Source organism: Camelus ferus, chromosome 22 (genome assembly GCF_009834535.1).
Source record: "Camelus ferus isolate YT-003-E chromosome 22, BCGSAC_Cfer_1.0, whole genome shotgun sequence".
NCBI classification, from domain to species: domain Eukaryota; kingdom Metazoa; phylum Chordata; class Mammalia; order Artiodactyla; family Camelidae; genus Camelus; species Camelus ferus.
Genome location: NC_045717.1, coordinates 20,693,174 through 20,718,015, shown reverse-complemented (window position 1 = coordinate 20,718,015; position 24,842 = coordinate 20,693,174). Strand labels below are relative to the sequence as shown.

The 24,842-nt window shown below is 56.5% G+C and overlaps 3 protein-coding genes across 8 annotated transcripts; all 3 read right to left on the bottom strand.

Moving 5' to 3' along the window:
• Positions 1 to 1,405: 1,405 nt before the first annotated feature.
• On the bottom strand, positions 1,406 to 8,270 carry ICAM5 (intercellular adhesion molecule 5). Of its 5 annotated transcripts, XM_032465603.1 has the most exons (12): positions 7,864 to 8,270; positions 6,679 to 6,948; positions 6,164 to 6,484; positions 5,679 to 5,966; positions 5,026 to 5,280; positions 4,631 to 4,879; positions 3,962 to 4,207; positions 3,596 to 3,874; positions 3,261 to 3,500; positions 2,589 to 2,855; positions 1,941 to 1,971; positions 1,699 to 1,825 (listed from the first exon to the last, which is right to left on the bottom strand). In XM_032465603.1, exons 1-11 carry the CDS (start codon positions 7,943 to 7,945, stop codon positions 1,967 to 1,969), a joined length of 2,502 nt encoding a protein of 833 aa, XP_032321494.1. In that variant the 5' UTR covers positions 7,946 to 8,270; the 3' UTR covers positions 1,699 to 1,825; positions 1,941 to 1,966. The 5 variants fall into 5 exon arrangements, with proteins under 5 accessions (XP_032321492.1, XP_032321491.1, XP_032321495.1 ...); XM_032465601.1 differs by lacking the exon at positions 1,941 to 1,971 and having other exon boundaries at positions 1,406 to 1,825; positions 5,059 to 5,280; XM_032465600.1 differs by lacking the exon at positions 1,941 to 1,971 and having other exon boundaries at positions 1,406 to 1,825; positions 7,864 to 8,269.
• Positions 8,271 to 9,306: 1,036 nt separating this feature from the next.
• ICAM4 (intercellular adhesion molecule 4 (Landsteiner-Wiener blood group)) lies at positions 9,307 to 10,732 on the bottom strand. Its single transcript, XM_006179392.3, has 3 exons — positions 10,282 to 10,732; positions 9,860 to 10,165; positions 9,307 to 9,722 (listed from the first exon to the last, which is right to left on the bottom strand). The coding sequence occupies exons 1-3, from the start codon at positions 10,673 to 10,675 to the stop codon at positions 9,604 to 9,606; spliced, it is 819 nt and encodes a 272-aa protein (XP_006179454.2). The 5' UTR covers positions 10,676 to 10,732; the 3' UTR covers positions 9,307 to 9,603.
• Positions 10,733 to 10,871: 139 nt separating this feature from the next.
• Positions 10,872 to 20,174, bottom strand: ICAM1 (intercellular adhesion molecule 1). Of its 2 annotated transcripts, XM_006179373.3 has the most exons (7): positions 19,865 to 20,174; positions 17,994 to 18,254; positions 13,857 to 14,165; positions 13,205 to 13,489; positions 12,866 to 13,120; positions 12,454 to 12,702; positions 10,872 to 12,369 (listed from the first exon to the last, which is right to left on the bottom strand). In XM_006179373.3, the coding sequence occupies exons 1-7, from the start codon at positions 19,929 to 19,931 to the stop codon at positions 12,188 to 12,190; spliced, it is 1,608 nt and encodes a 535-aa protein (XP_006179435.1). In that variant the 5' UTR covers positions 19,932 to 20,174; the 3' UTR covers positions 10,872 to 12,187. The 2 variants fall into 2 exon arrangements, with proteins under 2 accessions (XP_006179435.1, XP_032321496.1); XM_032465605.1 differs by lacking the exon at positions 19,865 to 20,174 and having other exon boundaries at positions 18,013 to 18,198.
• Between the last annotated feature and the right edge of the window lie 4,668 nt (positions 20,175 to 24,842).

The following is a 24,842-nucleotide window of genomic DNA, read 5'->3' as shown; positions in this document are numbered from 1 at the left end:
CCAAGGTCATCACATCTGGGTTTCTGACCATGATAGCCCACCCCCGTCCAGTGCCCAACATGGAGAAGCTCTCCGGGGATAGACTCTGAATACACGAGGGTCTCAAGACAGTGTATCTGCAAACCCCTGGCTGTTGTTAGCCACTTATTCAATATTTACTGAGCAACTACTGTGTGCCCAGGACCCCATGGGGACACTCATCGGTGAATCAAACACAGACCCCTGCTCTAGCAAAGCCAATATTCTAGAGTGACAGTTATCTGCTAGAATGTCAAGTAGTGATTGTGCTACAGAGAAAATAAAGTCCGTGGGGAGGTGAGGAGTTGGGCCGCTACCTTAGCCATGTTCTCAGGGAAGGCCTCTCTGAGCAGGTGACATCTGTGTAGAGACCTGAAGATAAGGAACTAACTATGGGGCCATCTAAGGTGAGGAAATGGCAAAAGCAAAGGCCCTGTGGCAGGCAGAACTTTGTGGGGTTCCAGGAACCTCGAAGGTGCGGGTGGGCGTGGAGAGGTGATTAAGGGAGGGCGGGACAGCAGTGGCACCTCATTTGTGCCCTTCCCTCTTCTGTGCCTGGCACCCAGCTGTGGCTCGGCCTCTAGTGCCTCAGTTTCCTGCTCTCACCTTGGCTCCTGAAATGTGTGCACAGAAATGCTGGTGGAGCTGGAACTGTCCAGGCCTGCTTCCTTCTGGCAGCTCTGTGTTCCTGCTTTTGAGGGAGGAGGAAACTAGGGGTGGGGGGAGGGGAGGCCCAGCTGTTCTCTCCTGCTGTGTGTGTGTGTGTGTGTTGGGGGAGTGCGGCTGATATCCTGTGTGTCTCTCCTGAATCACAACGGGCCAGGTCGAAAGGCAGGTGGTGAGTAGACTGAGGCAGAGTGGATGGACATAGAATGGAGGAGGCTGGGGCAGGGGGCAGGGGCACACCTTGTAATAGCAGGGACATTCCAAGAGCTGATAATCAGAGGATGCAGCATCCTGTGCCCATCCCTGCAAGGCCTCAGGGCAGGGGCTGGGCCAGACCCCTGGGAAAGGGGCTCCACCCATCCAGGGAAGGCAGTGTCAGTTCTGCCGGGAACGCAGCCAGGCCTGGGGGAAGCACTAGCTCCCACCCTCAACCATTAGCCAGATTAGGTGGCAGCGTTGGGCACAAGAGATAAGTGGCAGAAAGGGGGAAGCGCGGTCCCCGCCCCAGCCTAAGGGTCCAGTGAGAGCAGGAAACCCTGGGTAGGGAGAGCACTGGCTCCAGGCCACATCGTGAAAAGGCAGCTTGGACTGTGCTTGACACATGGTAAGCCCTTAAAAACAAACAGGGTTTTGAGTAAATAACCCGTAGGGTTGGGATTGGAACCCTGGGTTGCTTCCACTTCGCAGGCTGAAGCAGATGGAGCCGGAGTCCTTTATAAAAACTTTATTGGGGGTGGGGGTAGAAAATGGGGGTGACGCCCCTGGAAGCGAATAAATAAATAAATGAATAAATAAATAGAACAATAAGTAAGCCCCCGCGTGCGTCTGGGGGGCGTCCCCCGGCCGGCGGGGAGAGGGGAGCTGGCTCATGCTGACGTCAGCTGGATGGCGAAGACCTCGCCGCCCGCCGGCGCCTCCGCAGTGCCCGCAGCCTCTGTTCCACCTTCCGCGCCCGTGCCCGCGCTGGCGCCGCCGCCAGCGCCGTTGAGACACACGGCCTCCCCGGAGCTCTCCGCCTCCTGCACGTTATACTCGCCCTTCTTGCAGGCGGTGGACTGCACGTAGAAGGCCAGCCCGGCCCCCGCGGCCAAGAGCGCCGCGCCCCCCGCCGCGCCGCCCACAGCGACCCACAGCCACGGACCTGCGGGATGGAGATGCTCAAAGAGGGGGGACGAGCTAGGGGCTCGCCCCACCCGTCGGCATGCCAGGCTGGGCCACTCCTGTCCCCTCCCCGAAGGCACAAGTTCAGTCCTCACGGGCCTGGCAGGGAGCCCCAGGGAACTCAGCCTTGGAGGAAAGGAGAGACCCCAGTAAGACCACTCATAACACCGCTGTGACCCTGACCCATTTGACCAGCTACCCCATCACGGAGGGGGAGGGGGCAGATATAAACCCCTAGCCATGGAGATACCTACAAGTAAACCAACTCATCCTCAAATGGATCAGGGTGGAGGGGACCCGCTGATTCCTCCACCCTAGAAAGTCCCCAGCCCCAGAGATACACGAAATGGGAGAGGGGATATTGTTGGGGTCCCCCGCCCCCATCCTCTGCCCTTGGTCCCTCTCCAACACCCCTTCTCTGCAGCAACACAGTGGAGGGTGAATTGGATCAAGTCTCCACCAAGCAGAACCCACCAAAAGTTAATGAAGTCCCTCCCCATAGCAGTCACAGCCCCGGAGGATCCCTTTCCTTAGGCTCTGGTCACTCCCTCTCCATCCGCTTCCCACCCCCAACCAGCCCTCAAAGCCCCACCGTCTGGGAGCCCCTAACTTCTACTCTGGCTCACTTCAGTCTCATCTGTGGGAACGGAGAGCGAGGTAGGGACGGGGTCAAGAATTCCAAGGCGCAGGTCACACCTCCCTGGAGATCCCTCGCCTCACCCCCACACCCAGCCGCCACTTACCAGTCACGCGCACGGTGATGCGCCGTGTGTGGCGCCCATGCGCGTTGGTGGCTGCGCACTCGTACTCGCCGCCGTGGCTGCCCATGGCGCCCGCCACGCTCAACGTGCTGTTGTTGCTGGACAGGCCGATGTTGAGTGCCCCCGGGGGCGCGCGCCAGCTGATCTGGGCCGGGGGCCATGCCTCAGCCCTGCAGGTCAATGTGAAGTTCCCGCCCGGCCGCACGCCTCCAGGAGGTGAAGCAGCCAGCTCGGCCACCACCGGGCGGTCTGTAGGGGACAGGAGGTTGAGGGGGTCTCACCGCTGACCAAGTGCCCCCTTCTGCCCAACACAATCTGAGACCACCCCTTCTGAGATGGGCAGGCAAGGGTCCTGCCTCTTATCAGAGCCCCCTCCCCCTACAAGTGGGACTATTGTCAGGACTAAAATCCTTAGACCTGCTTCACTGAGTGGAAGGAGATGGGGAACCAAGCCAATGCACTTCAGACCCAGAATTTGAAGGTGCCATGATCTTGTTCCGCAGAGTTTTCATTACTCTGAGGTTTAGGCCGGGATTCCTTGTCCCCAGAAATGCGACTCAGGGAGATGCCCTTGAACTCCTCTGGGCCATCCTACCTCTTCTAGTGACTGTTCTGGAGAATGAATGTGCTCTATCTGGTGCTTCCCCCACTCACATTCCACGCCCACGGTGACAATCCGGGCATCCGTGCCGTGCGGGTTGGTGGCCAAGCAGCGGTAGCTGCCTGCATCCTCTCGGGACACGCGCAGCCGCTGTGGCCGGGGCGCGCCCTCCCTGGAGCAGCGCACTTGTGGCGAGGGGCGACCCCGGGCGGAGCAGGCCAGCGCAGCAGCCTCAGCCCCTTCCAACCACGTCTGGTGACTTGGGCAGGTAGAGTCATCCATTTCCGGTGGTGCTGCAAAACAGCCATGGCAGGAGAGGGGGTGGTCAGGAGGGGCTCGGACTCAGGACACCCCCTATTCCCCGCCCGCCCACTTGGGCCTGGCTCACATTCCGCGCTCACGGAGACGGTCTTGACCATGGATCCGTGCCGGTTGGTGGCATTACAGATGTAGGTACCAGGTGCCAGTTCACTAGGGATTCGGGGGGCTCTGGCACTAGGGCCTGGGGGTGCCAGTGGCAGCAGCACCCCCTCACTGGTGCCGCCAGAGCCAATGCACTCCACACTTGGCTCTGGCTTCCCATCAACCTCACAGGAAAATAGTCGCCCAGAACCTTCCACCCATGTCCAATTGCTGGGGCAGCTCAGCTCCTCAAAACTGGGGCCATCTGAGGAGAAGAGGTCGTACAGGGACTGGAGGTCAGAAGAGGGTTATTCTGACATCCCTCATCTTGCCCCATGTTGTCCCCACTCACATTCCACAGTGACAGCCACATTTTTGGCTGCAGAGCCTCGAGCATTGGTGGCTTCGCAGCGATAGGTGCCCGCGTGCTCCCGGGCCACATGCAGCAGGCCCTCGATGATGATCCCAGCCTCCCCAGAGCGCATGCAGCTCACGTTGGGAGGTGGGACCCCATGGGCCACACAGCTCAGGGAGGCCTCTGTTCCTTCCAGCCAGGTAATGCGTTCAGGGCAGCCCACACTGTCCAGCGCTGGTGCATCTAGAGGGGAGTGTTGTTGATTTTGGGGGTTTAGGGACCGGTGTAATGTCTCTAGACCCCTTTTCCCAACCCAGGAGAGCCAGGAAGCATTGGACAGGCTATGCTCCACAGAGGGACACCGAACAAAAGGAGTTTTGCACCAGTCGAGTCATGCACTGTTTTGGGGCTTCCTGAGCCCTAAGGTGTGCTTTTATCTGATTCCTACAAAGTGCCCACAGGACCCTCCCACCGTCTTTGGCCTAAAAATTGTTAGCCCGTTTGAAACACCCACCTTTCCAAGGCAGCCCAAACGCTGTGCTCCAGACCCCCGTGGACACGCCGACCCCTTCCCCTAGGTCCTTCTCCGAGGTCTTTCCCTTATCCCGCTCACCAGCCTCTTCCCTTTCCCAAAATCCCGCCCAAAGGCTGCGCACCCCCACTCACACTCCACCGTCAGAGTCACGTCTTTGACTGCCTCGCCCTGGGCATTGGTCGCGGTGCAGCGGTAAGTGCCGGCGAGCGCGCGAGTTACCGGACCGAGCAGGCCCAGTGCCAGCACCGACCCCCCGTCGGGCCGCGCGCAGTGCACCGAGGGCTCTGGGTTTCCACGGGCCTCGCAACGCAGCGTCTGCTCTGGGCCCTCCGGCCACGTCCAGCTCCTGGGACAGTCCGAATCGTCCAGCCGGGGAGCGTCTGCGGGCAGAGACATGGGATGCTGAGAGGCTAGACGCGGACCGTGAGGTAAGCCTCCACTTCCTTCACTACAGCGCCAGGAACTGGAACCGGGCAAGCCCTTTGAGCTCAAGATGAGGGAGGCGAGAGGTTAAAGGCCAACTCACATAGGACGCGCAACTCGGCGCTCTCGTTCTTACTCAGGGTCTCCCCGTCCACCTCGAGGGTGGCGTCGCAGAAGAAGCCACGCCTGTCGTCGTTCTCGGTGGCGTTTAGCTGGAGCTGGGCGGGCTGTCCCGGGACCGCGGCTGGAATTCCGTCTAGTGTGACCAGGGCTCGGGGCCCAGCTGTGCAGGTTACTGTCACCGTTTTCCCCTCGGGGGCGTTGGGCTCGCTCAGGGTCAGGAGGGGCTCCGGGAAGCCTGGGGGAGGGGCATTGGTCGGGAGTCCACTGACCACGCCCCTCCTGCGGTTCAAGGCTGCCCCTTATCAGCCCGAACCTTCCCCGCTGCAGCCAAACCAAAGGATACTGTCCCTTTCCTCTTGAGATGTTCAGGCTCCGCCCTTTCTCGCCCCGCCCCCTTGAGGTGGTCAGGCCCTATCTCTACGGATCCTCCTGGGGTCTGCAAACTTCCCCTTTGGGGGCGCTCAGACTCCGCCTCTCAAGCTACTACTCAGTCTGTCTTCCACCTGCCCCGCCCCTTCGGGACTCTCGGGCCACGCCTATTCCGATACCAAGCCCCACCCACTATTGGCCCCGCCTTCACGTTCCTCTGGCTCCACCCCCGAGCTGCGGAAGTACCGCTTCACTCGCTCTTACTGTAGACTGTCACGTTCTCCCGGCTCTCACGGCTTTCGCCCCCCAGGGTCACGTTGCAGACCAGCTGCCTGGCGCCCTCCTGCTCTGCGCTAGCTGTGGTTGTGGCAGTGGCCATGAAAGCGTCCCCCTCGAGGGTGATATCGGGACTCAGCCTCTGATCCCCCAGCGCCAGGTAGACCCCAGCCTCCGAGGCTGGAAACAGCCCATCCATGGCGCAGCTCACAGGTCTTTCTGAGTCCACTTCCAAGAGCCGAGGGGCAGCGAGGCGCGGGGAGTCCGGAGGCAGGGCTGGGAGTAGAAGAACAGAGCTTGAACTTATGTATTGAACGGTCAATATGTTCTAAGCGCTTTACATGCTCAAAGAGGAAAATAACTTTCAGCTGGTGAGTGTCGGAGTAAGAATTAGAATTCAGGTTTCTCTGCCTCCAAACTTCTTAAATACCCGCCCGACCCCTTATGATCCCCTTCTCCTCACACCCACTCACCGAAGGTTCGGAGCTCTCTGGGGGCCGAGCTGTTTTCAAACAGCCCCAGGCCGTGAGGCCGCAGGTCCAGCTCCGCACGGCACGAGAAATTAGCCCCATGGTCCTCCCTCCGCGCCAGTACCGTGGCTGTGAGCACCGCGCCCCGCGCTCGGGGTGGCTCCCCGAAGAAGCTGCGACGGATCAGCTCTTGGGCGCCCCGCAGCAGGGTCAATGTGAGACTCCCACGAGGCCCAGCGCCGGGGACCCTACAGCTCAGGGTGAAGTTCTCGCCCACTGGCTGCCAGGCAGGCAGCGGCACCAGCTCTACACGATCTGGCCGTTCTACAAGGGGACAGATCACAGCTGTTGGAAACGCCAGGGCTCAGCAGGACGTGGCGTGGAAAGCAGGGATCAAGACGGGGAGGACATGGGGATCCAGAGGGTGGGGCCTGAAGGAGAGGACCCCGTGACCCAGGGGGCGGGGCCTGGGAGGGAGGGAAAATAGTGGAGTAAGAGCATGGCCGCTGAGAACTCACGAAAAGTGCGAATGAGCCCACGCGCTTGCAGTGTGCGCCGCGCGCAGCGGAAGAAGCAGACGGGCTGGGTCTCCGGTTCGCGGATGTCCACCAGCTGCCGCGCCAGCCAGCGCAAACCCCTCTGGGTCCCATTCCGGCGCAGTGAGGTCTCCAGGCCACCGCGTTCGGGCCGTGGGCAGTTGGTGCTGCAATTCAGCCACAGCGATCCTCCGCGTTCCACGAGCGCCACGCGGGGCTGCAGGTCCGCCCAGAAAGGCTCCTGTGCGATTGCTGCCCGGAGAAATGCGAGCTCAGCCTGGGAGCCATCTCCCTGGGATCTCAGCGCCCCTATACCGAGTCAGGGATTCCCAGGGAATGAACAGAGGCCAGAAAAAAACTCGAGTCTTTACTGCCCAGACCTCAGGTTTACAAGCCCATTCCCACTGTCCAAACCTCGAGGGTGTTTCTGCAACATGGCAGTGGAGAGCCCTGCTCTCCAAGGTGTCGATGGAGTGATGGGAAAGCATAGGGGGAGGGGAAAGATGGGGTCTTCAACGCACATACCAAAGCTAGAAGGAGGGGACCCCAGGTGGGGGGAGGAAATGAACGGGTTCTCAGGGTTCTTGCCCGCAGAGGGGGAGACCCTTGTTGAAGCGAGGGCAAAAGAGAGATGAGGCTGAGTCAAAGATAAAGGAAGATTCCAAACCCAGGTGAAGAGTATGGAAAAGAGGACGCGGGGCTGGGCTCATGCAAGGACCTCCGGAACAGCCGATGTACGTTGTTGCCAGGGCTCCAGGTGGAGCGGGAACAGCGCCTCTGAGTCACAGCAGTTGGTGAGATCGGGTCTTCGCGGATTAGGAGTGGGGAAGATGCCAGTCCGTGGACCATGGTGCATAGCAAAGCGTGGGGAGGTACCCCGGGAGGAGACAAGGGAGACATGCAGTCTCCAGAGCCCGAGGCTGGGTGCGGAAGGACACCCAGGATCTCGAAGAGGGTAGGGTAGAGACCTGGGAGAGCCAGAAGTCAGGAAGCTAGGTCTCCAGTGTGTGTTGGGGGCAAGAGGGTTAGAGAAGAAAGCCCGGGCTCAAGGTGGGGGCAGAAGCGTGGGAGCGAGGCGAGGGTGAAGCCGGGAGGGGTTTGTGGCCTCTTCTCAGGTCTGGGAACTCCGCCCCCGCCCTGTCCACCCTGAGCCAGACCGGCTCTTACCTGAGAAGCCGAGGAGCCCCAGGCTCAGGGCAGCCCAGAGGCCGAGCAGCGCCCGGTGCAGCCCTGGCGAGGGCGCTGGCATCGCCGCCGCGGGGGAAGCACAGGAGGCGAGGGGAGCGCGAGCGCTGAGCTGGGCTAGAGGACGGCGCGGCGCCGCGCGGCGGGTGGGGTGTGGAGGAGGCTGAGTTGCGCTCGGGGATTGGTTTAACGTTGGTAACTTGGTTTCCAAGGAGGGGGCGGCAGCAGAGGCGGCGGGGTGAGGGGGGTGCTGGAGGGCGATCTTGCACCAGGCTCCCGGCCTTGATGAAGGCGTGCTGGCTGGAGCGAGCGACCCCCGGGGTCTACGTGGAGGCCGGCCCCATCTCCCGGGGCCTTCTGGGGGCGGCTGCGCGCTCCCGCGTCATCCCCAGCGGCGACGCGGAGGTGGGGGGATGCAGGGTTGCCCTTCTCAAATCTCCACCCCACTCCTAGCTTAGATGATATGATAATAAGCTGGACTCTGAGCTCCGCCTCCATATTTGGCCCTTCCCACCAGCGCTTCTTGGGGCGGAGATTGATTTGGGGGCTAGGAGAGATTTGAGAAGTGCAAGCTGGGGAAGAGATGGTTCTAGGAGAGGATGTGGGGATGCCTCCCTCACTGATCCTTCCCCAGTTGAACCGGGGAGCTGAGGGTCACAGCCACGCCCCCAGTCTTTCTCTGACTCCGCCCCCGCACGCGACAGAAGGGGCGGGGACGAAAGTGACAGCGAGTCGGGAACACGTGTGCCTGCGCGCAGCGTTCCCGGGCATCTAAATTAGGGTCGGCTCGGCTCTGGGTCTGTATTTACCCAGCGTGCAGCGGGCACGTGTCTACGCGGCGTGTGTGAGTGGGAACAGCCAAAGAGCACCCCGGAATCCGCTTTCTGTGCAGCGGCCGGGGCACTGGACCGCTCCGGCCTTGCCAGGCATCCAGTGCGGGTCCAGATTCTGTGTCCACGCGAGACCAAGAAACCAACTATGACACTTTTGACCCCGCATCGGGCCCCAGGCTTTGACACCCTCCTATGCACTCACCAGGCCCGGGGACTATCAGGACGTTGCCAGGATGCGAGTCTGTGACATCCTCCCCCCAACCCCCGACCATCTGGTTGCTCCTTCCCCGTAGTTATCACATGGGTATTTTTTCTGCATATCCACGTCCCTCAAAATGTACACATGACCCCTCCCATTTGTGCTCTCACTCCCAGCGCTAATGGTGAACTATAGGGATTAGTTCTCGCCCCACCCCTGTGCTCCAGGAAACTGCAGGTTCTGAAGTGGAGGAGGGAAGGAAACTTAACGTCCAATCACAGCTGCTGCGTGGTAGCGGTGGAACCAATCAGGAGAAGCCATACCATGAACCAGCCTTCCCACAGCCCTAAGCCCCCAGGGCCCATGCTTTGCCCACCTGCACTGCACTGATAATGCCCACGGGAGAGGTTTTTACTACACCGGCGGGGAATGCAGAGAGATTGGGGCTCCCATGCAGAAGACCAGAGTGAAGAAACCTCAGGTGCCTTCAGGGAAACAAGGAACTTGGAGAAAACGATAGAGGCAAGGCCAAAAAAAGACAACTACTTTGTCAGAAGAGGAGCACTAATGGGGGACCTTTATGTCCAGGGACAGAAGCTGGCTGAGGAAGGCTTTTTTGAGACAGGCAGGGTTCTCCAAATAGTTCCAGATTCCTTTTTCCTCCAGTTCAGCCAGCATGGACCAGTGCCTCTAGGCCCGGGACTGCATCAATAGGCACTTTCGAAGGTAGAGGGCCCCCACGACGAGATGGATCACCACAAAGACTGCGATGGAGGTGGAGGCCAAGGCTTTGGATGCGGGACTCCAAGCTGGAGACAGGAGGCGAGAATTAGGAACTGAGCACTTGGAGGTGCGACGACCCGCGTTGACACGCTCTCTTGGCCTGCGCACCTTCTTGAGGTCACGACCCTTCCCCACTCCTCCCAGGATTATAAGAATTCCTCACCAAAAGCTGTCAGCATCATGGGTGCCGAGCTACTGAGGACCACCAGGCCATCGAGATTTAGGTGGGCGTGGCAGGTCACTGGCTGCCCGAAGTCACTGGGCCTGGCATGAAGGGTGTGAGTCATCGTCACATTGGCCAGATCCACGCTAGTGTAGCGCTCCAGGCTTTCTGAGTAGATGACTTGACCACCGCGCCTCAGAGTCACCACCAGGAAGCCCACGGGGAACACGTGCGTCACGTGGCAGCGAAGAGTGTACTCATCGCGCACTAAGACCGGAGGCTCCAGGATCACGCTGCGTGGCTGTTCTAAAGCAAGAGGGGACTGCTGGGCAAAGTCCGAGGGCTCCCCCTAGAGCGGCTGTCAGCTACCCCAGCAGTCCCCCTTCCCTCACCCCAGCCCGGCCTGAGCCCCTGTCCCTCACTGTAGGCGGTAATCCTGGCGGTGGCCTCCCGCGTTTCTCCTGCGCAGGTGACGAAGCATTGCACATCGGAGCTCCAGGCCCTCACATCCAGCAGCTGGTAGGATACCCAATGGGGCCCACTGAGCGTCTCGCCCCGCGGCAGCACGGTGCGGAGGCTGAAACCCTCCGGTAGGGGGCAGCTGCTGCTGCAGTTGAGCCACAGTGAGCCCCCCGGCGGCACGGCCTTGAACTCGGGGCTTATGCGCACCCAGAACGGTGCTGAGGTCTCCGAGGGTGCGGGAGATCTACCTCCCGTTCCCTGCGTCCGGGTACCCCAGCGCCTCCGCCTGCTCCCAGTTGGCTGGTAGGAGGCTGCCAGCAAAAGCAGCAGAAAGAGGGGGAGCAGAGACCCCATGGCAGAAAGCCTGGACTGAGGGGCCCCGAGCCAGGGAGCCAAGGCTGGCTCTGGAGATAAGGAGGATCGCAGCAGCGCCTAGTCAGCCCCACCCGGAAAGAGGCTCCCAGGGGCCCAGAAGCCCTGCAGGAAACAACCCCCTCCCACGGCTTAAGAATGGGATTTCAGACCCCATTATAAATCAAACGTCATCCTGTTTTTCTGGAGAGAGATCTTTAATTTTCACTAGCTTCTCAGAAGGCCCTCCGGTTTGGATTAGAGCCTGAGGGTTAGGCCTTGAACCAGCTTTTTCTTGGGGCAGGAAGTGGGAGGACCGGGTTGTGGTGGGGCGGCTAGAAAGGGCTCCAGCTGGACATGACACCTCCCCTCTCAACTCTTACAATGCTGGGAGGATGAAGAAGCTTTACTAGCACAAGGGAGTGGCTTCTGCAGCAGGGAGCAGTTTCTCCCAGGCCTCCCCTCCCCACTGCCTGCTGGACCCTTATTGCTGAAGGAGCTTGGAGCTGCAGTGTTCTGCTCTTGCATGGTCCCACTGAGATGGAAACAGGTAGGACAAGGCAGGGGCACGCAGGGGCTGGGCATAGTTTCATGGGACTCCACGGTTTGGCTATTAAGGAGTGAGCACCCATGTTTAGGCATGCCATCAAGTGTCACTGTGAGCACGAGCAGAGATAGTTATGGGTGGAGAAGTGGCTAGCAGAGGTCAGTACCAGTGCTGAGGCATCAGGGCTCAGTGGGTCATCCCTGGGCATGACACCAGCTAAACCATGTCACCACTAGTTCTGGGAGGAAGGAGCTTGGCCAATGGAATGGGAAAGCCTAGCCCCACTTAATCATTTTGCCAGGTACTCATGTGCAGTGCACAGCCAGCACAACTGTGCCTCGCAATCCTGAATGAGGTTAGACTGAGAGCTCCCTGAGGGCAGAAACCTACATTCTTGCTTACCATTCTAGACCACATAAAAGGCACTCAGTAAATAGCGGGTAGACAACAAATGAATAAATATGTCATCATCAAGGGCTGGGGACAGTCAGTGGACAGATAGCAGTACCCGAGCAGACATTTGTCAGAGGAAGTGAGGGGATTTGTGTTTCAACGCTGCATGTGTCTGTGCAGGGCCACTTCCCTCTTAGGATTGTAGGGCCTCAGCACATGCAGAATGGGGTGAGTTTCAACGTTTCCCAGTTGGATATCCCCATGTTGAAGGTACAGCTCTACATCATACCCCCTCCAGCCAGGTCAGACTTCAACATCTCTCACAGTCATGCCCTGAGTCTTGCCCCTTCCTCTTGGCTCAGTCCCATGGCTACAGGTCAGGTGTGAGGCCTGGGGGTTGTAAGTGCACAGGTGCCATGAACCTGGATGCTGTCTGTATCCTGACTGAGGCCTCGAGCCTGTCCTCTGGCATCCTGGGAAGGTGGCTGTAGCTGAATAGCATGTGTCCACCATTGTTTGATGCAGCCTCGCTTGTCAGGTGTCGGGGGCTGAGGAGGTCCTGTCCTGGGGCAGCCTCAGGGCGGCGTGGCTGGTGTGTTCAGTTTCTTGCCAGATTTTTCCCAGCCCTTCTGGGCCTTCTGCAGCTCGTATATCTGCTTCTTCTGCTTACGGTAATAGATGTAAGCAGCAGCACCTACAGCACCCAAGGTGATAACAGCTACCACTGGAACGATGATGGCTGGGATATTCTGGTGGTCTATGGGGAGGACACAAGGGGGCGGTGAGGCTCGAGCTGGGTTCACTGCCCCCACCCTGCCCAGCTCCAAACTCTGGCACTCACAGATCACGTTCACGACCACTTCCCGCTTGGTGACACCGCGAGAGCTGTTGGCCTGACACAGGTAGGTGCCTGCAACCTCCCGCTTGACAGGTCTCAGGTCCCCAATGGGCAGCGAAGCCCCGTCCCCTTTCCGGCTACATTTCAGCTTGGGGAGTGGGTTCCCCCGGGCCTGGCACCTCAGGGTCTGCTGGGACCCTTCCTGCCACGTCCAGTTTCCTGGGCAATCTCTCTCGTCTAGTCGGGGGCCATCTGAAGAAACACAGCAAGATGACAGATGGGGTCAGGGACTAAGACATCACTCACCATCTAGGACTGAAAGACTTAGGTAGGAATCTGGGGAGGGGGCTCAGCAGGGTGGAGGTGAGGGTTGGGCCCTGGAGGTTAGGGGTCATTGTCCAGATGCCCCACTTACACAGGACACTGAGCTTCAGGGTCCGGTTCTTGTATAGCCACTGCCCAGCCACCTCTAGGGCAGCAGAACAGGAGAAGCTGCGCCCATTGTCCTCGGCACTGGCGTTCAGCTGGAGTTGGGCCCTCGGGGCACCAAGCCTGGCTGGGGCATCCTCCAGCGTCACCACGGCTCCTGCGTGGGCCTTGCACTCCACAGTCACTGTTGTCCATTCTGGGACCTGGGGCCTGCTCAGGGTCAGGTAGGGAGCTGGGAAGCCTGGAGGTGGGGCAGGCACACAGTGAGACCCACCGTGGGTTCTAGCCCTGCCCCCTCAGAAGCCCCGCCCAGGTTTCTACTTACTGTAGATGGTCACATTCTCCAGTCTACTCCGCGTCTGGTCTCCCAGCGTCACCTGACATACCAGATGCTGGGTGCCCTCCTCCTCGTTGCTCTTGACCCAGGCTGTGGCCAAGAGGGAGTCACCATGGTTCACAATTTTGGGTTCCAAATTCTGGTCCCCCAGTGCCATGTGGACCTCAGCCTCTGAGGCTGGGAACAGCCCATCCAGAGTGCAGCTCACGAGCCACTGTGTGCCCACTTCCACAATCCGGAGGGTATCAAGGTGCAGGCCGGTCATTGGCAGGACTGGTAAGGGTGGTGGTGTAAACAGAGATGAGACAGACATCTTGAAGCCCTTTCCTGGGGCATTTCCATTCCCCCACCTGGAACACCCTCTTCCCGGGAAACTGTGGCCTGGGTCACCCTTGTCCCAGGATACACACACCACCTGCCCCAGGTCACAGCCTTCTCAGAAGATCCTGCAGTCCAGGCACCCATTCCAGAACACTCCACCCCAGTGGCCAAGAACATGCTCTTCCCCAAAACCTTTGCAATCTAGGTCACCACCTTCTCAGCACCCCCATGGCCACAGGCCTCTCCTTCCCAGGAACCCTGCACCCCAAGAAGGAAATTTCCCTATCCCATCCTCTCCGCTGGCTCCCCAGTGTCTCACCAAAGGTTTGGAGCTTCCTGGGGGCCGAGCTGTTCTGGAATAGTCCCAGTCCTTCGGATCGCAGGTCCAGCTCCGTGCGGCAAGAGAAATTGACACCGTGGTCTTCTCTCTTCGCCAGCACCGTGAACATGACCTCGGTGGACTCCCCCTTTGCCACTGGCTGCCGCTCCAGCACCTCCTCCCCGCGGAGCAGCATCACACTGAGGTGGGCCCGCGGTGCCCCGCCAGACACCTGGCAGGTCAGAATGAAATGCTCGTCCACGGGCTGCCAGGTGGGCAGGGGGGCCAGCTTCACGTGTTCCGGGAACCCTAGAGGGGCAAGTGTTGTGTGAACTGGACGGGCTGGCTGCCCGCCCACAGCGCGGTGCTGGGGTGCCTCTGGCCACACCTGCTTAAGGAGCCTCACCACTCTCTCCCCAAAACACACCCAAAACCACCTAAGCCAGATAGGAATGTTAAGAGCTTCAGGATAAACCGGTAAGAAGTCCGCAAGTGGTTGTGAAGGGGGCAAAAAAATTCTTTATTCACTGCAGCATCTGAAAGCGGGAGGTGGGAAAAAACGTCAAAGTCTCTCATTGGGATTTGGGGCAAATAAACAAAGTACATTTAAGCTGCCCACCCTCTAGACATTTATGAAAAGACTCGTGCTCTCCCTTCTCTTTTTGACCTTATTTTTGTCCATAGCACCCACACCTTTCACATACAAAATCGTCTACTCAGTTAACTTGTTTCTCCTCTTTTCCCGCCATGGAATGTCAGCCCAGGAGGGAAGGGATCTTTGCTTTGTCCCCTGTTGGGTCCTTGACACCCAGTAGGTACTCCATATTTGCAGAAAGAATAAGGTTGAACCACCCACTCTAATTTGAGGCCATTTGGGAGTTTCCTTTTAAGGGAAAGAAGTTCCCGAAGGAGCTGTGGGATCCCCTGAAATGTTCAAAATGTAAGACCAATCCATGGACATGCAAAACGAAACTCTGAGTATCCCCTGAAAAACAACAGGCAGGCTTGGGTTCCGCACGCCGAGGTCTCCAATCTATATGAGGAAACAGAATTCTAAGCCTGGAATGCTGGTGAAAATCACTAGCAAGAAAAAAAAAATCACCAGCAGAGCCCCGGTGACCTGTGGCTTAACACTGAGACCACCCCGCCAGGCTCCTCAGGGAGGGGTCTTAAGGCCTCCCACTTCCTATTCCCACCTCAGGAGACCCTAAAATGTCACTTGGCAGTGCTGTTAAAGTGTTAGGAGTCTGGTTTGGATTCCTAGCTTTGCTGGTTTTTCACGATGGGCTGAGGGGGATTGACTTTGCCACTGGAACCTTCCCACCCCTCTGGGCTACGGAAGCGAAGCCTCAGTTCTCTCCACTGTGAACTGGGGCTAGTGGAGTTAGGACTATTCTTTTTTTTTTTTTTTTAACATTTTTTTGAGTTATAGTCATTTTACAATGTTGTGAAGGTAGGCCTATTCTTAATCCACTTCAGAAGTAGAGAGAGTGACTGTAAATAGGCATGAAATTAGTTTTTAAGGTGATGGATGTGTTCTTAATCCACATTGTGGTTGCACAACTCTATAAATACACTCTATAAATACAAATTCATTGCACTGTATTCGAAAAGCTGTTAAAAAAAAAAAGGCTGAGAAACCCCTTAGAGATTCAAGTTTTACGTCTAACCACCTGTTACAAACCCCCACTTGCAGAGCTGGAGGCCCCTCTCAAACCACAGCCCCAGATCAAACTCACATCTCCAAGCCCAGCTTCTTGTCTTTAAGGCCAGACTTAGGGAGGAGGTCTGTCTTGCCTGCATCTCTCCTTGATTCCACAATTTTAGTCCCTCACTAAGTCCTGGTCACTCCACCCTTCAAGTATTTGTCTGTCTCTCCCTTCTTGCATGCAGCCACAGTTGTGACATGTGCGACGTGGACTGGGTCCATGGCCAGCAGCTCTCTGGCTTCCTGTAAGGCCAGCCTTCTGCGATCTAGATTCCTGGTCTGCTCACACACCCTCCGGGGCTCCTGATCACCCTAAGGAAAAGACCTCAACTCCTTGGCCTGGCATTTGAGGTCCCGCCAGACTCAGCTCCAGCCACACCAATCTGTTGATATTCAGTCCCCCTTGCCTCCTCAACCCCAGATCACCATGTTTCCCCTCTCCAAACCTTCACCCAGACTGTTCCTTCTGTCTAGAATGCCTGTCTTTGCCAATTCCTACGCATCCTTCAAAGCCCAGTTGGGGGTCACCTCCTGCAGGAATTACAACTCTTTCTAGAGAAAGCTCAGGCACCTAGAGATGCAATTTCATCTTTACCCTGGGTGGGGGCAGGACTAAGCTAGAATCTCTCCTAGGTGACCCCTTGCTACTACATGCGGCCATCTGCTCCATTTCACAGAGGTGAAAACTAGGGCAAAGTCTAGCACCCAGAGTCCCAAAGGGAGAACTCGGGCAGAGACTCAAACCTGAAGGGTTGGGCTTTCAACTCTCAGACTGAGAGGTGTAAGGTCCCGCGAGGAGGTTTCCTGGGTGTTTTCAGAGGCAACTGGGAATGTTTGGGGACTTCCCTCACCTGGCGGACATTTGCTCAGACATCCTTCACTTCAGAAGCAAAGCCAATATTTGCCCAAAATCTTCCTTTGGCAGGTACCGTGAAGGTGGAATGTCCTTCAGGTCTCTCTGCATCATTAAACTCATGCAAGGAGGTCTCATGGGAGTCAATCAGGAAGTTATGTGTACCCCTTTCCCAACACTCCAGGGTCACCTGGTTAGTGACAGTCCTGCTGGGACTAGAACACAAGGCTGTCTAATTCCAAAGCCAGTTGGCCAGCTCTCTGTTTTTCTTCCTTACCTTTTTGCTTTGTTTTGAATTTCATTGATCTATTGCTTGCTTATGGTAATGCTAACTCATTCTAAGCTGGGGGGCTCTGGGAGAGGTCAGGGGATGAGTTTTCTCCGTGTGTCTTTTTTCTTACTTTGGGCATTTTGAAGTGTGAGAATGAGTTAGCATAAATAGAATAGATAGATATATATATAATACATATAGAATAGATAAACAAGGTTATATTGTATAGCACAGGGAAATATATACAAGATCTTGTGGTAGCTCACAGGGAAAAAGAATATGAAAATGAATATATGTATATTCATGTATGACTAAAAAATTGTGCTGTATGCCAGAAATTGACACAGCATTGTAAACTGACTATAACTCAGTAAAAACAAAAACGAAAATAAACAAACAAACATAATTTCCTTCCCCCAAATAACAAATCAAAAATAATTGTCATTTCTTGCATTTCCTTTCCAGGCTGTTTAATACAGAAACACAGCCTCCCTCACCCCTGTGGTTCCTTAGCACCGAGGCTGGCACGCCACTCATTTTGGGCATACCATATTTCTTTTGAACTTGACCGTACACCTTGGAATTCATTCTCTTTCAGGACACGAGGCGCCTTTGTCTATTTCTTTTACACAGTTGCATACTATCCATGGGACGGCTGAGTCACGTCTGATCTTCCCAGCCCCTGTATTTGGGTGGCCTGCAAACTTTTGCCCTCCCAGAGAAAGCCACAGTGAGTAACCCCACACTCCCTCAGTTCTCTCATGGGCAGGGACACCCACAAGTCCATTTCCCATGAGTGCAGTTTCTGTGTCAAAGGACACACGCCATTTGAGGACTGATGCCCACTTCCCCACCTGGGTTTGAGTTCTTTTCACCCCCATACTGTCAGAAACATCCTGGGACTGCTGGCTTCCCCTCACCCTTGCCAGCACATCTGTTATCAATTCTTTGGATTGTTGCCAATATGTGAAAAATGCCATCTCAGGGCTAGTTTTAATTTGCACTTTTTTTTTTTTAAGAGTTAGATCTAGAACCTTGTCATGTGTTTAAAGAGGCCTAGGAAGCCACAATTCTCGAATGTACTGAATCCCTGTCAATGTTCTAAATGCACGCCCAAGGAAGTTCAAGGAAGGGTTCCAGATGTCCAGATGTCCAGATGCTTTCCGAAGATGGGCCCATCTGCCCTGCAGTGAGACCGTGGCCCCATCACCAAGCAACAAAGGCTGCCCCAGCCTGCTGGGGACTCCCCGGTCCACCTCCCACTGCCCAAGCCTGCCTAGTCCAGCCCTGGGCCCAGCCACTCACGGTATACAATGATGCTCACTGAAGTTGACGACTGATTTTCGGAACAGGTTGAGAAGCATTTTGGAGTGCTGTCACTCAGCACATTGGTCAGTTCAAAAGTCTTCCAGTTTTCCCCATGGTCCACTTCCTTCTTAGTTAGCTCGGTCTCTAAGCCCAAAATGCTCGGGTGGTCACAGGAAGCGCTGCAGGTCACTCTCACAGAACCTCCTTGGGGTATGATGGCTTTTGGGGGCTGCACTGATGTTTCAGCACCTCCTGGCCCTGGAACAAAAAGGTGAGGAGGGGAAAGGCATGACAAAAAAGGGTCATCAACATTACTGCACCCAGCCTTGAACAAGACAGAACTCTGCCTTCCGTGTGGGAGACAAAAAATTCATGAGCAAACAACATAATTAATAACTGATGCTAAAGAGAGCTTTGGCAAAAACAAAGTGGGGTGATAGAACAGACAGTGCCTTGGTGACAGGCTAATGTACGAGCAGAGATCTGAATGATGAGCAGGGGCTGGCTATCCAGAGGAAAGGGAAATGAATTTCAGGCAAAAGGAATAGCAAATGCAAAGGTCCTGAGGCAGAGTGGCTGGAGCAGAGTAAGGGAGCATGAGTTGGGGGGAAATGAGGCCAGGAAGATCATGCAAGCAGTGGAAGCCATGCTAAGGATGTGTTCTTTATTCTGAAAGCAATAGGGAGCCATGGAGGATTTCAGCAAAAGAGGGGCATGAAGTCAGTGTCCTTCTCCCTCCTAAGAGGTCAGGTGGAGGGAGTCAGCCCTCCAGGGATGAAGGGGTTTCACTCAGGCTTGCTCCTCACTCCCTTGGACAAGTCGTGTCCCATCTCTGGGCCTCAATTTCCCCATCTGTAAAGTGGGTCAATACACTCACCCCACCCCCTGCTAATGCAGCTAACTTCTAGCACAGGACAGGTAGTGAGTGGCTACAGGTAGGAAGGAAGGGGGGGTTGTTGGGATTAGTTCCCTCAGACTGTGGTGCTTCCAAAGAGGAAAAAATGTCTGAGATTCCTGATCCTACTGCCCCCCCACAAAGATCTCTGCCCTCAGCTTTGGGTCTACTCTATCTGAGGTGGAGGTGGTGTTGGTGGAAGTGTGGGAACAGCAGCTCTGTGAATTCTCCAAGGGTGAGTCTGGAATCATTCCCATTTCACAGAGGGAGATGGTGAGGCCTGAAAAAGGAAGGTTACTCAGCTAGAAAGTGGTAGACTCCAGACTGGAGTCCGGATTAGAAGCCTTTGTGAAGCTGGTAACCGCGGAACTGATTTCTAACTCTCCCACTTCCCGACACGGACCACCACTTGAGACCCACTGCCCCCATTCCCTTCTCCCTCCTGGCTGGAGTTGATGGAGGGCTGCTGGGGCGTCCCACTTCTCTGCCTCTGCTCCCTGGCCAAGTCAGCCCTGGAATTCCCCTGGGCAGAGAGTTCTGGACTTCCCCAAAGGGCAGGGGATGAGGAACAGAATGTGCATGTGTGCGTGGGGGGGGGTCCCCAGTCTACTTCAGCTTCGCGCGGCGCCACATCTCCACAGCGTCAGACCACCACCTGGGGCCAGGATACAACCACTGCCAGGTGGCCGCTATCAATTTCTCCATTTTACAGCCGAAAACCTGAGGCTTCTCTGGGAGAGGCGGCCCATAGTCCGAAGCCACACATCGAGTCATGATGCTGGCCTGGATTCGAACCTATGGCTGTTGATTTTCAATCAGTGGCTCTCGCCTCAACTTCCCATAAACAGTTATCCGAGCGCAAGTGGCCCTGTGTCCAGCTGGCTGGGAGCCGGTTCTCTGACCGCTCTCGGGGCGCAGCCGGGATTCTAGATTCTGAGAGCCGGCCCGACGGCAGCCCCGATCGTTGACTCACCTGGGAGCAGAGCCCCGAGCAGGGCCAGGAGCGCAAGCAACGCGGGATGGGCGGCGCCGGGAGCCATCACGGGCGGAGGTAGGGCGGATGAGGTGGCACAGACGCGCGGAGGCGTGTGGCGGGAGGACTGTGGCGCCGACGACTGCGCGGGTCCTTATATACCGGCCGGCCACCGGGGGCCGAGGGGCGGTGCTGCTTTCCCGGAAACCTCGCGCTTTCCCCTCCAGAACGAAGACTCAGGCGTTTCCGGATTGAGAGGGTGCCGGGCCTGAGCCAGGTTGTGCCCGCTCGCTGGCCGCTCAAGCACCGGAATTTCCGAATTGAAGTAATGAAGGCCGCCTGGCAGCGGCGGCCTGACGACAACAACCCTGGAGCTGCTCCAGGCGCTAGGGGTCACGTCCCTGGGCCGGGCTAAACTTGATTGTGCGTTTACACTGCGCTAAGCCCTTTACAGAATACCGCCAACCAGCCTGGACAGCGGGGACTATTATTGTGTCCGTTCCCCAGACGGGTAAACTGAGGCTCCATCCTGGAGGGTATTCGAACACAAGGCTGATTCCCTAGCGCACGCAGACATCTTTAACCGAGTGAATGGTCCCTCGCTTGGGTGGGAGCCCAGGAATCCTCCTGGGGCCCTCTCAATCAAGGGTGCCCCTCCTCCACGGGGCATGTCCCCGCCCAGCTGACACAGATTTCTCGAGAAGCGACCGCAGCAGGCCCAGGCTTCTCCAGGCGCCAGTGAACCCTGTGGGGTGAGGACGCGCAGCGCATCACGTCCGGGGCTCCGCATCCCAGACGGATGGGCGCTCCCACCCCCAGCCCCCAATCCCCGCGGCCTCGCTTCTCCTTTTGGGCCGCAGGGGCGTGTTTACAGCTTCCAGAAAAAGGAAGGAAGCCGCGTGGTCCTGACGCTTGGAGCCCCTCGGCTACCGTTCCCAGGCTCCGCGGGGAAACTGAGGCAGCCGACCTTGACGGGAGAGGGGACAGGGGGCGCTCGAATTCTTGCTTTCTGCAGGGAAACTGAGGCAGCTCCGAGGCCCCGAAGTTGGGGGGGGTCATTCAAACCCCCGCCCTCTCCGCGCAGCTGCCGAAACTCGAACCCTTAGGGCCTGCACCAAGGCTCTGCGGGTTCATGCTCGGGCTAGTTCCATTAGGGCCTCGCGGAGGCATAGTGCCGCGGTCATAGGCCGCCCCCAACCCGCACACAGGCCACGCCTGCGCGTGTGACCCCAAGACACGGCATCCACCGCATCAAGGCCGGGGACCCTGGAATCTCCGAGCCGGCAGCGAGGCTTCCTGTTGTGGGGCGCGCGCCGCGTCGCCATGGAGACCTCAGAGGGGCCAAGGAGGTCGCGCAGCAGAAGGGGAAGGGAGGGGGGCCTCAGGGACGCTCGGGTCCTTCTTCTCGGGGAAGGAGCTGCGAGTCACTCTTTAGTCAGAAAACCGTCCGTCGCTCCACCCCGATTGATTATTCCTAAGGATTTTACACGGGGATCTTTCCTCTTGGAGGGTGGAGGGTACTGAAATCCAGCCCTAAACGGCCTGGACAAAGGCGCAGAGTCGGAACTGGGGATGTCCCTGGGAGGGTCTGGGAAAATCCTCTGCCGGGGGTCATTTTCCGGCGTATTTTTATTAGACTGGCGTCACCTCATCCTTTGGCCTCTGTCCGACGTGCGCTGGCGGAGAGCTCCCCCGCGCGGCCCAGGTTCCCCTTTCAGCCATAAAAGCGTGGTTTTTCCCTTCTGTCTCTCAATATGCTGTTCAGTGTTGATTGAGAGCCCACTGTTTGCCAGGCATCCTTCCAGGTGCTGAGGACACAGCAATGAAGAGAATAGACAAGAATGTCTGCCATTGTGCTGAGATCCTCTTAGTGAGGACGACAGAAAGAAAGGAAAATAAAATATGTGGAGACTTAGCTTGTGATTAGTGCCAAGAGAAAAGCAAAGCAGAGAAGGGAATAGGAAATGTGAGGGTTAATAAACTTTTAAATAGAGTATTCTGGGAAAGACTGAGCAAAGACCAGAGGGAGATGAGGAGAGAGTCCTGACAACATCAGGGAAAGAGTGTCCCAGGCAGAGAGCACTGAATGTGCAAAGGCCCTGAGGTAGGAACTGCCTTAAGGAACGTCCAAGAGGCTAGTGTTGCTGGAGTGCTGTAAGGGAGGGAGAGAATTGGAGGAGAGAGGAGGGCAGGGAGGGGATGAGGCAGAGCATGGCCTGGGAGGACTTTGGTCTTTTGTCTGAGTGAGGCAGGAGCCCTGGAGGGTTCTGAGTAGAGGCGGGACACCTGACTCAGGTGTTTACAGGCACCCTCCTGAGATGGCAGGAGCTACAGTTAGATGGTGGGGAGGAAGGGGTGGGAGAGGGAGGAAGCCAGGAGATCAGAGAAGAGGTGACTGCTCCTATGCAGGGGAGCAGTGATGGAGCTTGGGGTGGGCCCTGGTGAAGTGGTCAAATTTGGCATCCATTTTGGGAGCAGGGCCAGCTAGTACTTGCTGGGACTTGGGGGCAGGGCAGAGTCAAGTTCAACTAATTGGTCCTGGTCTGAGGTCCAGAAAGAGTGGAGGGCCATTTCCTGAGATAAGGATGGGCTGAAAATGGGGAGCCATTTGGCAGAGGAAGCATGCACCTCCCACTAGTACACAGCCTTTGTACTTCCTTGAAAGAGAGGAAAGTAGATGCTCCCCAATCCTGGGCTGCAACCACCAGGAAGGGCAGGGCTTCCTTCAGGGTGCCAAGGAGTCTCGGGAAGATCAGGAAATGGACCCGCTGCAGACCAGAGGCTGTGGACCCAGGAGAACTACCCTAACCCCACTCCATGGCATCATGTCTGCTCGCCGCTCATTCTGAGCTCTGATGTGGCCATCCCGCAGTTCCTTGACCTGGAACACTCTTTCCCTCATCCCTGATGTGGCCAGCCCTTCTTTTCTTGTGGCCTGAGCCTCCTCCTCTCCCTGGCCTCTTCCATCTTGGGCCACACCCTGGTTATTCCCTGTCACTTGCCCTAATGGTTTCATTCCTAAAACTTCATTCACTTGCTGAAATACTTTTGACTTGATTGCCTGTCACCTGCTTTTGTATGAGCTCTGGAAGGCCAGGGACCCTGTCAGTCCCAGCACCTGCATCACTGTCTGGTCATTACAGGCAGATGGTTAAGACGTATGTGCCGAATACGTGAACTTCTTTTGTTCTCTGGGCATTCTGCTTGTGCTGTTCCCCCAACCCAGAATTCCCTTCCTATCGCTTTTACAAAAGGTTATCAGAGGATTTCACCCACAAGTTTGGAACAGGGCTGGGAGCACAAGGTGCTTTTCAAGATAGCAATTTGTTCTCTTTTGGACAAATACTCAGAGTGGAATTGCTGGATTATATGGTAGTTCTATTTTTAATTTTTTTTTTGAGGAAATTCCGTCATGTTCAGGCCACAGTCTGAATAATATTCCATCGAAAAGATATATCACGTTTTGTTTATCCATCCATTAACTGATAGACATTTGGGTTGTTTCTACATTTCCGCTGTTATGAATCATGCTATGACCTTTCATGCACAAGGTTTTGTATAGACATGTTTTCAGTACTTTTGGGTCCATACCTAGCTGAACTGTTGAGTCACAGGGTAGTTCCATGTCTATCTTTTTGAGGGACTAACAGCCGCACCACTCCACACTCTCACCAGCAATATACAAAGCTTGCAGGGTTCCAATTTCTTCACATCCTTGCCAATATTTGTTTTGTTTTATCATTATTATTTTTGCCCTCCCAGTTGGTGGGAAGTGGTATGTTATTGTGGGTCCACAGCCTTTCTGACCCGTCCAGTGGACAAACCCAGCACAGTCCTGCAGCAGAGGCTGCCAGGGGTGTGCGTGGACCAGCAAGTGCCGAGGGGATGTGGCCACGGTGCCACAAGCTGTGACCTTGAGCAAGCCACTTCCCCTGTTGGAACCTTGGTGGCCTCAGCTGTAACATACACCTCAAAGGGTGGACATGAGATTTCAGTAAGACCATTCGTGGGCAGGGGGAGCAGATAGTAAGTAGTTTCTATTTGTGTTTCCTTAGGACTCGGCTCTGAGAATCTCTCCTCAAACTTCCTCAGCAGATATACCTACTTCCTCCTCTGTTCTCACAGATTTGTTCCTTCAAGCAGCACAGTTCCTCTAGGGTATGAAGCTAAAATTCATGATGTTTGGATGTTGATCAAAACATAACTTGGCTTCTTCCTCTACTCTTTCAAAATTTATTCTGTTGTGGATTTGGCCTTGACCCTGGCTGAGAATTCTGCCCGGCACTTGGGCCCAAATCAGCATCTTGTTCAAATCTCTGAACTTGACTTGGTGTTGGATGGGAGCCCCGGGTCAGGCCTTTCCAGGCTGGAGGGCTTGGTAGAGACAAAGGGCCTGGTTCCCCCGCTGTTGACCCTCTTTCTGTCCCCCTTGACTCCTGTCAGCAGCCTTTGGGTCCCTCCTGCCTAGGTGCAGGGAGGAGGGGACAGGGCAGTCCCCCCTTGGCTGGTGGCATTACTCTTTTTGATGCCCTAGCAATATGGTAAAGTGTTTGAGGGTGAAGGGCTCTTTTGAAGCTTCCTCTTTCCTGGAGAACCCTTCGCTGGGGTGGGGGCATCTTTGATGTAGGTTGTGGCTCTTCTGTTGGCCCCTGGGATCTGGTCCTACCCTCTCATCCCTCCCAGTGGGGCTCCAATGCCGACCACCAATCAGCAGACACCCTGACTCCACCGCCAGCGCTGCCTGCCTCTCACCCTCTGGGTCTCCTGGGGGTCATATCCCAGCCCCAAGGGCTCCCTTGAGCTTTTTTAATCCAGAGTCAGCCTGAGTCCTGGGTGTCCTGCCTTCAGGGATGCTTTTCAAAGGCTGTGAAGTCCCCTCCCTCTCCAGCCACTGGGTTACCTCATGTCCCAAGAGGGTGAGATGGAGATTTGCAGGTAGCCAACAGCTCCCCTTAAGAAATATCTTCACTCATTTCTC